Source organism: Giraffa tippelskirchi, chromosome 8, assembly GCF_054371585.1.
Source record: "Giraffa tippelskirchi isolate mGirTip1 chromosome 8, T2T-mGirTip1v1.2.pri, whole genome shotgun sequence".
NCBI classification, from domain to species: domain Eukaryota; kingdom Metazoa; phylum Chordata; class Mammalia; order Artiodactyla; family Giraffidae; genus Giraffa; species Giraffa tippelskirchi.
In genome coordinates this window covers 123,884,149-123,900,295 of record NC_137282.1, presented here as the reverse complement: position 1 = coordinate 123,900,295, position 16,147 = coordinate 123,884,149, and the positions used below count along the sequence as shown (strand labels likewise).

Sequence of the window (16,147 nt, the reverse complement as noted above, 5' to 3'; positions counted from 1 at the left end):
GACTTCTTTTTAAGAGACAGGGGTGGAGGTCTATCCTGGCACCAAAGTTATAATACGATTGTTCAGTCATTTTGACCTTTTGTGCATCTTATTGCAGGGATGTTAAAGATGTAGAAATGAGGTTCTCCTGGGTTCCCAAGTAAGAAATACAGTGCAATGAAAACAGCATCGCCCGTGGACTAACTTCCTGCGAACTTTGGTTCATTCTCTCATTACTTCACCTGTAGAAGGGAAGTCATGACAGTATCCCAGTGAAGGGTTGTTCTGATGACTCTGTCTCCCTCCTCCTGCCCCTCATATTCATACTGTGCCTAGAAAAAGGATTCGTAACAAGCAGCTGACAGATATTAACTCTAACTGTTAAGACGCAGTCAAGTTAGATTTCAGAACGTACGCGCTGTGACACATTCACACCGGAAGTGAGAAAGAACAGCGCTGCTAACTTCCGGTCCAGCATCTGTATCCTCCAGTCTTCCCCATCTAAGGAGTCCTTCTCCTCCCTCCAAACGCAAGCACAAGCCCCGTTTATCTGTGTTCTCTGGGCCCCACGGCCCTCTTCTCCCCATGGGCTCTGGTTTTTCTCTGAGAGAAGGTGCAGGAGCCCTGCCAGGGCGCTGGCGGCAGAGGTGGGGAGACAGGCTTAGCCCTGAGCGGCCTTCTCATCTCCGGCCTTGACTGCTTCTGGTACCGCCAGGTCTCGTTCTCACTCACTCAGCCCCAAGCAGAACATTTTTCTTCATTTTCAGACCAGGTGAGATACATGAGGAAGATACATAGGTATTTGTGTGAAGAAAGAAGGAAGTTAAAATTCACCGGCTCAAGCTCCTTCGGATGGCTACCTTTTTTTTTTCCTACTCAGCACCACATACACCCTTCCGACTGGGGCAACACCCCCACCCAGCTCTAGAACACTCACAGCCAGAACACTCACACTCACAACAGGTGACACATCCATACACTTAGTCCATTTCTGACCTGTGGTCAGGCTCTTAATTCATCAATATTCTAATCTACCTGAGGACTCTGGGCGACATTCTGGTTCCTGTCCTAGCAAGTCAAGTGAGGCTGTGGTAACAAGGACTGCTGCTGCCTTTTTTTTTTGGCCGCACTGCATGGCCTATGGCGGAGAAGGCAATGGCACCCCACTCCAGTACTCTTGCCTGGAAAATCCCATGGGTGGAGGAGCCTGGTGGGCTGCAGACCCATGGGGTCGCTGGGAGTCGGACATGACTGAGCGACTTCACTTTCACTTTTCCCTTTCATGCACTGGAGAAGGAAATGGCAACCCACTCCAGTATTCTTGCCTGGAGAATCCCAGGGATGGCGGAGCCTGGTGGGCTGCCGTCTATGGGGTCACACAGAGTCGGACACGACTGAAGTGACTTAGCAGCAGTAGCAGCATGGCCTATGGGGTTTTAGTTCCTGATCAGGGACTGAACCCGAGCCCCTTGCGGTGGGGTCCCAGTCACTGAACCTCCAGGGAGGACCCATTATCAAATGCCTTAATTAAGCAAGTTATTTCTGACTCACACAGCATCTGTTGTAGGTTCAGGTGATTCTCCAGGGACCTTCTTTCCCCAATGACTCGTCTCATTAGACTGCTTTTATATACTGATTCCCACATTTGAGTACAAGCCTGTTTTGGGTGACTTGGTGATGTTGCCAAAATTGGACCTCTTTACATCAGTGCCAGATTACATCTTGGCAACAGAGTTTTGGTGAAGTATAAAGAAATAACTTTATTCCTTTGCCAGGCTGTGGGGGGGGGGTACAGGAGGAGGAAGTAGTGAGGAGTCTCACAGTGTTCAAGGAGCAGGGGGGTGGTCAGCTCGTGGACATTCTTCTGATTGGTCGGTGATGGGATAATCTGGAGTCAGCATCATCAGCCTTCTGGTTCCTGGGATCTGGGGTCTACATGCTTGTGGGCAGCCTACAGTTAAGGTCTTCCTCCAGGGAGCGCTTTCAGTATCTGCAAAACAGCTCACAGGATATGACTCAGAATATTATCTATAGTCCTTGAGGAGGAACTAAAGGTCCTTGCCTTTGTATAACGGCTCAGCTATTACTATTTTGTCTTGTTTGACTGCTTCATTTTTTTTTTTGCATTTTCTCATTTCTTCGATTGAGGTTTTTCTACAGAGGGAAGGCAGGTGGAGGACTTGGGTGGGGGTTCTATTCTGGGAAGACATCATAGGGTCCTGGCCGGTTACAATAGGGGAAGAGAAAAGTCCTCCAGAATTTAACGATCAATGTGGGAGGATTCTCCTCTCAGGGGGGCTAGAACTAGTCTCTGGCAGCTATAGGAGAATAGGAGCTGAAGTTTTCCGTATGCCTAAGGAACAGAGAAAGTTGGTGAACGCTAGCAACGTCTTCCATACTGCCCCATCTGTTTCTTTCTTTCTTTTAAAATTTTGATTTTGTTTTTGTTTCCCATAGGTCGTGGAACCTTAGCTCCGCAACCAGGGATCAAACCCAGGCCCATGGTAGTGAGAGCACAGACTCTTCACCATTGGACCACCAGAGAACTGTCCCCATCTTTTTCTTATTCTTCCTGCCATGTTCTTCCAGGGGAAGAAATATTTATTCTGATGCCTCAGATCCCAGGGCAGGGCATGTTTACTAAGAGTAGGGGGACACTAAAGGTTACAAAGTTGCATTTCACCTCCCCCCGCCTTCATACTTATTTAATTTAAAAATCTGAGGTTGAGCTGCCTTTCCTATTTTTGTGTGTGTGCATGCTTAGCCGTGTCTGACTCTGTGACCCTCATGGACTGTAGCCGCCAGGCTCCTCTGTCCATGGGAGTTTTCAGGCAAGAACGCTGGAGTGGGTGCCGTTTTTATTCCAGGGGATCTTCCCAACCCAGGGACTGAACACATGTTTCTTTTGTCTCCTGTACTGACAGGCAGATTTTTTTTACCACTAGTGCCCCCCTGAGAAGAATAAGTCTTTAAAAAATTAATTTGCATCTTGTTACACTTTTCCAGTATTTGAACTGAATTGTATTTAAATGTTTATGCTCCTTGCATTCAGCTCATTATTTATTCAGATTTCTTGCTATAAGCTTTATCTTGAATGTGCAGAACCATTCGCCCTGCACAGAAGTCCCTATATTCCTCTGGCAATTCTGCGAGGGTTTTTAAGGCTCTGTCCAAAATTTGTGCAGCTCTTGATGCTGCTGTAGGATCTTTGTTTCCGTAGGTATCCATTTTGCCATAGCATTCAGAGGGAAGGTGCTTCCAAAAGACATTCACTCCCACTCCAAACTTTTCAGAAATTATATTATGGAATCATAAAGCAGAAGTGAAAAATACATCTCCAGCTTTAAGGAAACATGCATACCATCTAGCCTTGGAAACCAGTGGATATTTAGATAAGTCTGGGTTATCTATATTTGGCACTTCTGATTTAATACCTTATAATTATAAATATGGGGCATCTTGCGGGCTAAATAGTATACCACATTTTTTTTTTCCCTGTTGCTTGTATTGAGAAGTTATCCATTACATTATAGTGGATCCAAAGTTGTAACTTTGGTGAGCCTAATTTGAAAAACACTGGAAAAGAACCGTTCTTCGAAGAATTTTGGAAACTCAGTATCTCCTTCCAATAAAGGAAACTGCTTTCTGATATTTGCAAGGTCCTTTCTAGGGTCTTCTCCAAGTGATCCAAGGTTGTCCTTCTCAGTCTTTCCTATTAATGCTCTCCGGTGGCCTTATGAAGAGATGTTTCTATATATGCTTGTAGTAAAAACTGGATCCACGAAGCATGAAGTACAATAGATCCTCTGATATAAAGAATTCCTTATGGTTTTCTTCAGTTGCCCTCTGTACCAACTTGTCAAAACTTTAAAGAAGTCCACCTGGGCAACTGCAGCAACGTGAATCTTCACTTTTTTCCTCCTTCTGATTTGGCTTAGGTAATTTGTCCATTTGCTCCCAAATCAATTCCTTTCAACACCAGAGGTTTTCTCTGGGGATACAGGTGTCCCATGAACGGCTCCTATGAGTCACCCTTGAGCTGGGGTACGGGGACACGCTGCCAGGCCGCAGTTGCTCACGCCTGTTCCCGTTCAACTCCGGGGAGCCTCCACGTTTTGCCTTTCTTTTCCGGAATCTTATTTCTGCCATCTTTAACAGAGTTCCTTTGTGACCCGTCATCTTTCTTCTTCCTACACTTTGTGTGCTTGGAAATTCTAGTCCTTCGGGATTTACAGCTGGTTAGCGGTAAAAGTGGAAACATGAGAAACTTGCTTGGGATCTCATGCTTCATAGAAGCTTTATCATAAAACCATCTATTAGGGCATTGGGGATTTGACCGGCTAATAATGGGGTAAGCCTTTTATTTACAATTTGCTATTACATTTATGAGTAGAGTATTACATTTGTTACATTATGAAAAGAATATTGCATTTGTGGGTAGCTGAGGCCATCTTGGCATGCTCGGTAACATATAATTCAAGTGTTCCAGACTCTCTGGGTCTACTACCATTACAATCCCACCTTACACACCCATCAAAACATGTGTTCCCTTACGGAAGTGAAGAAGAAAACATTAAAATCTACTGTATTCTTCTCCCATTCAGTGAAGTAGTGGGCATACATATATTTATTGTGGCCAAACAGTAACTTTTAAGGCATTCCTGACACATTTTTTTGTTTCACTGTTAATATTCCTTCTCTGTTGTCCCCATGCCCTGGGGATTCCGAATTGTAACATTCCCTGTTGGCCACTTGTGTCAAATATCAACTTTATCAGCTTCGTCCTGCACTCTTTCTAGACGGCTTGAATTTTCTTGTGTGCCCAAGCTTTAAAGCTGATTTGACTCCTCCTGACATTACACTGGATAGTCTCTGTCACTCCACCCAAATTTTGTGTTTCTTGTGGATGAGAAACATGTCTGTTTCATCTTGCAGGATCCACAATATTGGGCCATGGATCAAGAGGCAAATTAAATTGTAATATACTTATCAATTACTTTGGAGAAAAAGAAGTCTTGCTCTTCTTACTTATCAAATATTTTGTTTTCCAGTTTCTTTTTAGCAGAAGATCTTTCCTTGTTCTAATATAAGTTTGTTGAAGCCACGCACAGCTTGAACTTCCTCATTTCCCTGTTTTCAAATCTTCCTATTTTAATCATGGGTCTGAAAAAGTGTTTTTTCTTTCTTTCTTTTTTTTTTTGAAGCAATGCATTTTATTCTTTTTACCTTCTATTTATATATACAAATCTAACTTAAAGGTACACTCAGATTCATACATTCCTCATATGTACCAAAGTAGCCAATTTCATAGAAAAAAATAATTTTAAACCATTGTTACTCACTTCTCACTTTCATCACTGCAGAAGATAGCTATAAAAACAAGTACTAACATTAAAGGTGACTGACCCTCAGCATAGAGACAAATCACTTTTAAGCCCTCAGAAAGTATTGAGTTGGCCCCAGATACGTTTGGATCAATAGAATTTTTTGGCCTACCCAATAATATCATTAACTAAGAAGTTTACAGGGCTTCCCTGGTGGCTCAGATGGTAAAGAATCTGCCTGCAATGCGGGAGACTCTTGAGAGTCCCTTGGGCCACAAGGAGATCAAACCAGTCAATCTTTAAGGAAATCAGTCCTGAATATTCATTGGAAGGACTGATGCTAAAGCTGAAGCTCCAATACTTTGGCCACCTGATGCGAAGAACTGACTCATTGGAAAAGACCCTGATGCTGGGAAAGATTGAAGGCGGGAGGAGAAGGGGACGACAGAGGATGAGATGGTTGGATGGAATCACCAACTCAATGGACATGAGTGTGAGCAAGCTCCGGGAGATGGTGAAGGACAGGGAAGCCTGGCGTGCTGCCGTCCACGGGGTAGCAAAGAGTCGGACATGACTGAGGGACCGAACAACAACAAAACAGTGCACATATTTCAACTTCCAAAATTCCGGAACATCTACTGCCTTCATTTTCTCATTTTAATTCACTCTTACCTTTTTGAAATATTGCCTCTTCTTTTAATACTCTGTTCCACTGAAGGCTACTGGTGCCCCATTAATTCTAAAACATAATAATGCTTTTTTCTCTTTTATCCTCTTTAAACATTGTTTCAAATCTACATTTATTAGCTTAAGAAGTTTAACATTTAGATTCACTATCCATGCTTATGTGTTATTTTCACCAAGTTATTATAAATATAAATCCATGAAAGCTATTGTCTCCCAGATACACACCAAACTCTTTTCATATTTTAAAATTTTTATAAGTATAGTTGATTTACAATGTTGTGTTAATTACTGCTGTACAACAAAGTGAATCGCATACACATATCCACACTCTCTCTTTTTATCCTTTTAAACATTTTTTGCAGCATTTTATTCTTTCAAGAAGCTTCTCTCCATGTTTGTTTTTTCTTCCCTCTCTTGGTTTATAGGAAATCCTCCTCTCCAGAGAATTCTCAGTCTCTTCCATTTTTTCTCTAATAACCCTTTCCCTGAGTCCCCGTACGGCCCAGGCCTTGGAATGCTATCTGCTGTTGTCTCCATTTAGATGCTTTCTGTTGGCAGGGTCGGTCACCACATCACCATGGAGACCTACTGGTCACAGCAGGCCAGGGACCGTGCTGGATAACGATACAAAGATCCACGGTAAACAACCTGCCTAGTCCTTCTGAGGCCACACACCTGTAGAGTAGTTTATCTTTTCTCTCCTAGTCCAGTTTCCAAGTACCTGAACTGTGGTCAATGATTCTTCAGGTGATCGGTTCTTGAGTGGTATCACATGACTTTATGAAGGCATCCTACCCAGCACCTAATGACACGAAGCTCCTCTATCTTGATTGGTTATCTGGATGAGGAGTTTCCAATCCCAGGGAAGACAGAAAGACGTCTCTGCTCTGCATGAATATTTGACTGAGTGTGTGTGGCCAAGCCCTGCTCTAAAGAGGTGAAGATTTTCCTGTCTCGTTTGTTTTCTTCCAGAATGAGTCCTAGCTGGGTTTCCTGGGTGGTGGCCTTCTTATGCACGGTTCTCAGGCTGGATGCTTCTGTGACTCAGGGCAGAGATTCTCCAGGTAAGAACACAGTGATTTCTTTCAGGTGTACAGGCACACATTGCCACGGGGGAGAGAGGCCTTTCCCTACAGGTCCAGGCTCCAGTCCTGACAGGAAGCAGCTCAGGCGTCGGAGTCTTCTTTCTCACAGAAAAGCTTTCCCTCCCTCTTTACCACATGAAATGGACCAGCGGGGAAAGGGACTTCCTGTCCCAGAGCCACTGATCAACAAAAGGGAAACGGATTGCTTGCTCAGGGTCCTTATGGTATTGACAGCCATCTGGAGAACTGTGAAAATTGAGGCAGTCTGAAAATAGCCAGTCTTTCAGCCAGGAGTTTGATGATTGTAACAGCTTCTATATGTGACTGTTTCTTTATGCATATATAGACTTGGCTTCATTTGACATTTTTAAGTCTCTGTAATATGGTCAGATTGTGCCAAGCGATTTGACAAACAGGAGAAATTGAATGTGTGATGCCCGTCCTCAGGTTGCCAGGGACACATGTTTACTGTTATTTTTCTAGCTGAGAAGTTAAGCTATGCAAACATGAAGTGACAATACATTCCAAAAACATATTTATCAGAAGAAAACAGGACACAACATTCTAAAAACAGAACCACTTTGAACACCAGTCTTGTTAAACACAAAAGAGGAACAAAACCTAGGGGTGAGGAGGGTGGGTGTGAGAAGATCATTGTTCTTGGAGAACAGAAACCTCTCTGAGCTTATAATTTCAATTAAACAACAACAACACACACACACACGCACACGATCAGTAAGATCTAAACTCTGGCACAGATCTGACTGAAAAATAATTTTTTTTCTAATTTAGACTGTAAGATGAAAGAGGAGATTGGAGATTAGAGACTCATGTGAGTTTGAGATCAGTCTGGCTGACCCGGGAAGAATGTTGCCCTCCTGACACTCAGCCCAGTAGTTCCTCTGCACTTAGACATGAAAGCAGATCAGCCATCTGAGATCAGGAAAGGTCACCTTTCACATCTCAGCCAAAATGCCATTTCTTCAGGGAGACCATTCCTGGTTAATTTACATTATTAACCCATTTGAACGTCCTTTTACATTATTCTCAGGTGCATGAAGTGGCGTTCTCTCTCCCAGCGAGTTCACAGCGCCTCGTCATCACTGATTAGAAGGAGGACTCTCTTCTCTCTATTCCCCCACTCCCTTCCATTCCAACGTGTCTGCTGTGGCTTTAAGTAGCAGGGTGGCTTTAGAAAAGATGTAGCAGCTTTCCGTGTGTATTTAAAATATTAGTAAATGCCATCGTGTGTTGAATTACATTCTGCTTTTTAAAAAAGCTTACTTTTTTAATTTTTTAAAATTAATTTTTATTGGCGTGTAGTTGCTTTTCAGTGTTGTGTCCGTTTCTGCTGTAGAGCACGGTGGATCAGCTGTACACGTACATGTATCCCCTGTGTTTTGGATTTCCTTCCCATTTAGGTCACCGCAGAGCACTGAGCAGAGTCCCCAGTGCTATACAGCACATTCTCATCGGCTATCTATTGTGTACATAGTATCAATAGTGTATATACATCAATCCCAATCTCCCAGTTTCAGCCCCCCACCTCCCATTCCCCACTTGGTATCCATACGTTTGTTCTCTACGTCGGTGTCTTTATTTCTGCTTTGCAAATCAGGTCATCTATACCATTTTTTCTAGATTCCACAGACATGCATCAATATTCGATGTTTGTTTTTCTCTTTTGAACTTGCTTCACTCTGTATGACAGTCTCTAGGTCCATCCGCATCTCTACAAATGACCCCATTTTATTCCTTTTTGTGGCTGAGTAATATTCTATTGTGCATGTGTACCATGTCTGCTTTATCACATTCTACTTCTTTTCTTACCTGACCCAAATGCCTTTGAGTTCTACCTTGGTGGTGGTGTACGTGAACTGAAGCCCCGTCTTTATTGATGGGGAAGCAGGTCAGGAAGGGGAAGTGTCTGTTTCTATGTAAAACCACTAGATACAGAACTAAAACTCCAGTTAACTGAGACCTAGCCCACAGCCATTTACCAGTTTCTCTCTTAAAATTGTCCATATCTTCAAATTTAAGACAACTATCATTATCTTCGTCTGTTTGGACTGCTATGACAAATACCACAGCTTGGGTCTCTTGTTTAAGAGACATTTATTTCTCAAAGTTCTGGAGGCTGAGAACTCCAAGATCAAGACTCCAGCCTGGTTGTGTCCTGGGAAAGGCTGTCATCCTGGTCCAGAGCTGGTGCCTTTTCTCTGTGTCCTGACATGTGGAAGGGGTTGGGGCACTCTCTGGAGCCTCTTCTCTGGGAGTGCTAATCCCAGTCATCAGGAGTCCACACTCCCAACTGAGGTACCTCCCCCGACACCACCAACTAACATCATCACCCTTGGGATTTGGGATTTCAACATTATGAATTTGGTGGGGGGATACAAACATCCAGGCAATCGTAAACAATCACTTTTTCTCACCTAAGAAGACTGATTAAATAACTTTGGAAAATTAAAACTGTTTGGAGAACATGAACCATTTAGAAATGAGGTACAGTGCATGAAAGTTAATATAGAGCTCAAACTAATCACTGCCAATCCTAGTAAGGTACTTTGAAAGTGGAAAATCATAATGGAGAATGGGTTTGATTTTTATTTATTTACTTATTTACTTTAAATTTATTTTTATTGAAGTATAGTTGAATTATGTTGTGCTAATTACTGCTGTACAGCAAAGTGACTCAGTTATATATGTATATATATAAATATATACATTCTCTTTCATATTCTTTTCCATTATGGTTTATCATAGAATATTGAAGGATTTGGATTTTTTTTGATTTGGAGTTGTAAAAGTAATTTAAAAAATGTATTTAATTACTTTAAAGTGCTTGGTCTTCGCTGCTGTGTGGGCTCTTCTCTAGTTGGGACAAGCAGGGGGCTACTCTTGAGTTGCTGTGTGCAGGCTTCTCACTGCGCTGGCTTCTCTTACTGCAGAGCCTGGGCTCTGGGGCACGCAGGCTGCAGGAGCTGTGGCTCTGGGGTGCTAGAGCACAGGCTCAGTAGTTGCGGCCCAGGGACTTAATTGCTCTGCCACAGGTGGGATCTTCCTGGATCAGGGATTGAACTTGTGTCTCCTGCATCAGCAGGCAGATTTTTTTTTTTTTAAACCACTGAGCCACCAGGGAATCCCTGGATTTGGATTTTTCACTCTTTAGCGCAAGTGTTTAATATTAAAGGCTTCAGAGAAGGTTTAAGTTAAGCGTATATTCCTTATCACCATGTTATTACACCCACTAGAACTGTACATATAGGGCCAACGATGGTGATGATGATGATAAAGGCATATTCAAACCAGGAGTTAATATTATTTTGCCCAAAGCTGATAGAAGTGATGAGGTCATTACCTTACTAGAGCCAACAAAGGGGATGAGGTCTCCGAGTAATCGTGCGCAGGAGAAGGTACAGGAGAAAATTCTTGAGAAAACTCATATGAGTGGAAAGTAGAAGGGAAATTTCTACTACTGTGAATCTACTCTGCATTTTTTTTTATCCCACCTCCATCTTCCTTTCATTTTACCCCAGAAGGAATATATAGAATGAACCTGCTAATGGCAAGAAAACTGAACTATTCCATACATGGATGGTTGGTTTTGACTTGATAATAAGGAGAATTAAAAGTTTGGGCTTCTGAAAGCCTGGGTTGGAGACACTTAACATATTGTCGGGCAAAACACAAACAGTCTATAAATATTGGTCAAATGAATGTATATTTGTTGAATGAATGTTCATGTCTCTGGACTCATTTTGACTTGCTTCTTTGGGTGACATGTCTCCTATTTGGCTGGCCTGATAGGCTGGACCTCAGGCTTCTTTTAAAGAAGAAAGGGTGTTCTTTTTTTAAAAAGTTTATTGGAGTACAGTTAATTTATAATGTTGTGTTAGTTTCAGGTGAACAGCAAAGTGAATCACTTATACATATACATACATCCACTCTGTTCATTATGTTTTTCCCCATATAGGCCATTACAGAGTATTGAGTAGAGTTCTGTATGCTATACAGTAGGTCCTTGCTGTTAGCTATTTTATATACAGTGGTATGTTTATGTCATTGCTGATCTCCCAGTTTATCCCTCCCCTCCTTACCCCTGGCGGCCATTAAGTTTGTTTTCTATATCTGTACTCTATATCTGTTTTGTAGGTAAGTTCATTTGTACCCTTTTTTTTTTTCTGATTCCACATTTAAATAATATCATATGATATTTGCCTTTGACTTACTTCACTTAATATGATAATCTCTGGGTCCATCCATGTTGCTGCAAATGGCATTATTTTGTTCTTTTTTAATGGCTGAGTAATCTTCCAGATGTTCAAGCTGGTTTTAGAAAAGGCAGAGGAACCAGAGATCAAATTGCCAACATCTGCTGGATCATCAAAAAAGCAAGAGAGTTCCAGAAGAACATCTATTTCTGCTTTATTGACTATGCCAAAGCCTTTGACTGTGTGGATCACAATAAACTGTGGAAAATTCTGAAGGAGATGGGAATCTCAGACCACCTGACCTGCCTCTTGAGAAACCTGCATGCAGGTCAGGAAGCAACAGTAGAACTGGACATGGAACAACAGACTGGTTCCAAATAGGAAAAGGAGTATGTCAAGGCTGTATATTGTCACCCTGCTTATTTAGTTTATATGCAGAGTACATCATGAGAAATGCTGAGTTGGATGAGGCACAAGCTGGAATCAAGATTGCCGGGAGAAATAGAAATAACCTCAGATATGCAGATGACACCACCCTTATGGCAGAAAGTGAAGAAGAACTAAAGAGTCTCTTGATGAAAGTGAAAGAGGAGAGTGAAAAAGTTGGCTTAAACCTCAACTTTCAGAAAACTAAGATCATGGCATCCGCTCCCATCACTTCATGGGAAATGGGTGCGGAAACAGTGGAAACAGTGTCAGACTTTATTTTTGGGGGCTCCAAAATCACTGCAGATGGTGACTGCAGCCATGAAATTAAAAGACGCTTACTCCTTGAAAGGAAAGTTATGACCAACCTAGATAGCATATTAAAAAGCAGAGACATTAGTTTGTCCACAAAGGTCAGTCTCGTCAAGGCTATGGTTTTTCCAGTGGTCATGTATGGATGTGAGAGTTGGACGGTGAAGAAAGCTGAGCGCTGAAGAATTGATGCTTTTGAACTGTGGTGTTGGAGAAGACTCTTGAGAGTCCCTTGGACTGCAAGGAGATCCAACCAGTCCATCCTAAAGGAGATCAGTCCTGGGTGTTCATTGGAAGGACTGATGTTGAAACTGAAACTCCAATACTTTGGCCACCTGATGCGAAGAGCTGACTCATTTGAAAAGACCCTGATGCCGGGAAAGATTCAAGGTGGGAGGAGAAGGGGACGACAGAGGATGAGATGGTTGGATGGCATCACCGACTCAATGGACATGGGTTTGGGTGGACTCCAGGAGTTGGTGATGGACAGGGAGGCCTGGTGTGCTGTGGTTCATGGGGTCACAAAGAGTTGGACACGACTGAGCAACTGAACTGAACTGAGCTGAATATTCCATTGTATATGTGTACCACTTCTGTTTTAAAGAATGGATGTCTCTTTGCTAAGAGGAACCGGGGTGGGGCCCAGAGGAGCAGAGGCTACTTTGTCAGATTTACTGAGGTCAAAGCCCTCCTCTCCAATCCATATCGTCTGTCGTAATATACCAGGTATGGGTTTCCTAAAGATGGGGGCTGGTTCATAGTCTCTTTTTGGTTTTCCAGAAGATTTTGTGACCCAGGCAAAGGCTGACTGTTACTTCACCAATGGGACAGAGAAGGTGCGGTTTGTGGTCAGATTCATCTTTAACCTGGAGGAGTATGCACGTTTCGATAGCGACTTGGGGATGTTTGTGGCCTTGACGGAGCTGGGGAAGCCCGACGCTGAGCTGTGGAACAATCGGTCGGATATACTGGCAAGGAGCAGAGCCTCTGTGGACATGCTCTGCAGACGCAACTACGAGCTGGGAGCACCCTTCACTGTGGGGAGGAGAGGTGAGGTGGAAGTTGAGGTCTCCTTGGTGGGAGCCTGGCCGTGACTCTTCTCCCTTGTCCTGGGCAGTTTCCTGCTTCAGGGTATCTATCCATCAGGGTCAAGTGCAGGGGAGACTATATATGATCTTTCCCCAGTTGTGACTCAGGGGTCAGGTCACTGTGATCTGGGTCCCAGATACCAGGGCTAGTGTCTTCCCAAACACAAGGAAAATTGTGGGTGTGTCTGATAAAGCCTGCATCCTCCTTGCAGACACTGACATTTCCAGTGTCTGAGTCCTGGAGGTGAGCTTTCCCATTTCCGGTTGCCACGTGGGTGATCTGGGAAAGAGATGCAGGGCAGAGACAGCCCCTAAAGGCACCCCGGTGTCGGCTCTGTGGATTTCCTTCACCACCTCTCATTTTTTCTCTCCCCTCCTAGTACAACCAGAGGTGACAGTGTATCCGGAGAAGACCCCAGCCCTGCAGCACCGCAATCTGCTGCTTTGCTTGGTGACAGGTTTCTACCCAGGGGACATCAAGATTACCTGGTTCCGAAATGGGCAGGAACAGAGAGAGGGGGTCATGTCCACTGGCCTCATCAGGAATGGAGACTGGACCTTTCAGACGACGGTGATGCTGGCCATGACGCCTGAGCTTGGAGAGGTCTACACCTGCCTTGTTGAGCATCCCAGCTTGCTGAGCCCTGTTGCTGTGGAGTGGAGTGAGAACCAGCTTGTACTTTCTGGACCCAGCTCGGGTCGACCTGACTCAGGATGGGGCCTGTGTTACCTCTGCTTTCATCTTGGCCACAGCACTAGTTCCTCCCTCTGACCTGAAGGAGTCATAGAAATTGGGGTCGCTGGGCTGGGGTGGGGAAAAACCATGGCAGATAGCTATCCTTGGATCTTCCAAGAAATAAGGAAGTCTAATCACCACGTCACTCACTTTCAGTTTTGGGAACTCATGTCCTCTGTTACTTTAGCCTTGGCATTTAGGGGGGCATTCTTATGGGCCATCAGAATCATTAACAGAAACCCATGAGTACAAACCTTGGACCCAGAGATGTATTCTTTCTCTGGACAGCATTGTATTGCTGTCCAGCACAGGCCCTGGGATTTCAGGAGAAAATGTTAGTCGCTGTCATGTTCGACTGGGACCCCATGGACTGTAGCAGCCAGGCTCCTCTGTCCATGGGATTTCCCAGGCAAGATTACCAGAGTGGATTGCCATGCCCTCCTCCAGGGGATCTTCCTGACTCAGGGATTGAACCGGGGTCTTCTGCATCGCAAGTGGATGGAGTTTTAGGAAGGAGCACCAAATATTGGGAGCTTTTGGCCAACTTTGAGACCTGTTTCCCATAGGAGCTCAGTCTGAATATTCTTGGAGAAAGATGCTGAGTGGAGCTGCAGCCTTCCTGGTTGGGCTAGTCTTCTTTCTGGTGGGAATTGTTATCCACATCAGGGCTCGGAAAGGTAATAATTTTGGGGGAGCACCCTGCCACCTACCCCCCAGCTTCCCCCACTTTCCACTTTTCCTAATGTCTAAGATGTGTGACAGGCGAAGGCTGACCGTACTTCTCAGGGATCACTGGGATAGTCTTTTCTGAAGCCAGAAACGTTCCAGGGGGTAGTGGGAGATGGAGTTCTGATACTGTGGGTCATCTCCCACCACTCAGGATAATCACTTTTGATCCTAATTGATGCATTCCATTTCTTCCTTCTTTTTTTTTATTCCAGGACGTGTGGTGACTCCGTTGCTTGGCAATGAGGTAATGTCTCCTTCCTTATCTTTGGGTCCCAGATCAGTCACCAAGCCTTTGGCAGAGGGAGGGGTAAGATGTAAGAGGCTCTGGCTGGGTGCGCTGTCTGCTGAGTCCTTGCCCAGGAGGGTGGGGACCTCACGAGACTTTATTGCTGTCCCTGCAGGTCCCAAGAGCAGTGCTTCCACCACAGCCGCACTAGGTTCTAATTGATGCTTCTCCCCCGGGAGCCTGAAGACCAGTCAGGTGGCCCTGGACCAAGTGAAGGACGCTGTGAGGTCAATGTTCGGGATGACTTGTTCTGTGAGACCTTGGAGGAGTCCTGAACTAGCTCTGGAGTGCTGTGTTCTGAGGTCACGCATCTCTCACCCTCCTCCTCCTTGTCCACACGAGTCCTCATTCCCATGGACAGTGCCCAGAAATTCCCCCAAGACCTAGCTCCTTCCAGCCCCAAATGGTTTACTTTTCTGTGGTCCAGCCCTAAGCCTGCAAGTCGTGGTCTTCAATTTCCTCTCCTCCAAACGCAGCCCCGCAGTCTTCAGAAGACACGTGTTCAGATAGTTACTGCTCCCTTTTCATTGTTTTCTATTTTTGGCTGCACTGTGAGGCCTGCGAGATCTCAAGCGCTGCGACCAGGATCAGACCTGCACTCCCTGCAGTGAAAGTGAAGAATCATAACTGCTGGACCACCAGAGAAGTCCCGTTTTCATTGATTTTTAAAGTCTTTTTTTTCCTTTAAAATAAAACCGAGATACCAACAACCACATAAAATGTGTAATTTAATACATGACTTAAGACAAAACCCTTGTAATCAACACCCAGTTCAAGAACTAGACCTTTTCCAGCCACTGCAGAAGTCTCTCTGCTGTGGGCCAATCAAAGCTCCTCCTCCCTCTTCTCAAAAGGAATTATATGTTTGCCAACTATTATATACAGGATAGAGGAACAAAAAGGTCTTACTCTTTAGCACAGGGAACTATATTCAATATCCTGGGATAAACAAGAATGGAAAAGAATATGAGAAAGAATGTATATATATATATGTACAAATGAATCACTTGGCTGTGCAGCAGAAATTAACACAACATTGTACATCAACTATAACTCAGTAAAATTTAAAAAAGCAATCATGGGACTTCCCTGGTGGTCCAGTGGCTAAGACTCTGTGCTCCCACGGCAGGGGCCTGGATTCAACCTCTGGTCGGGGAACTGGATCCCAGAGGCCGCAACTAAGAGTTTGCACGCCACAGCTGAACAAGATCCTGTGAACCACAGCTAAGACCCATCACAGTCAAACGAATAAATAAATATTTTAAAAGAGCAAATTAATTT

The 16,147-nt window shown here is 44.1% G+C and overlaps 1 protein-coding gene and 1 pseudogene across 4 annotated transcripts; one reads left to right on the top strand and one right to left on the bottom strand.

Moving 5' to 3' along the window:
* The first annotated feature begins 410 nt into the window (after window positions 1-410).
* LOC145517440 (HLA class II histocompatibility antigen, DO beta chain) lies at window positions 411-15,586 on the top strand. Of its 4 annotated transcripts, none has more exons than XM_081519872.1 (8): window positions 411-751; window positions 6,549-6,629; window positions 6,963-7,054; window positions 12,811-13,077; window positions 13,496-13,777; window positions 14,418-14,528; window positions 14,793-14,824; window positions 14,982-15,586. In XM_081519872.1, the coding sequence occupies exons 3-8, from the start codon at window positions 6,964-6,966 to the stop codon at window positions 15,015-15,017; spliced, it is 819 nt and encodes a 272-aa protein (XP_081375998.1). In that variant the 5' UTR covers window positions 411-751; window positions 6,549-6,629; window position 6,963; the 3' UTR covers window positions 15,018-15,586. The 4 variants fall into 4 exon arrangements, with proteins under 4 accessions (XP_081375998.1, XP_081375996.1, XP_081375997.1 ...); XM_081519870.1 differs by having other exon boundaries at window positions 12,808-13,077; XM_081519871.1 differs by lacking the exon at window positions 6,549-6,629.
* On the bottom strand, window positions 3,031-3,502 carry LOC145517441 (tRNA wybutosine-synthesizing protein 5 pseudogene; annotated as a pseudogene).
* Window positions 15,587-16,147: the final 561 nt, after the last annotated feature.

Coding starts and splice junctions, on each gene's coding strand:
- LOC145517440 (XM_081519869.1), top strand. CDS start 6,964: ATGAGTCCTAGCTGGGTTTCCTGGGTGGTGGCCTTCTTATGCACGGTT. Junction 13,778..14,417: donor CCCTGTTGCTGTGGAGTGGA/GTGAGAACCAGC, acceptor TGTTTCCCATAG/GAGCTCAGTCTGAATATTCT. Junction 14,825..14,981: donor CTCCGTTGCTTGGCAATGAG/GTAATGTCTCCT, acceptor CTGTCCCTGCAG/GTCCCAAGAGCAGTGCTTCC.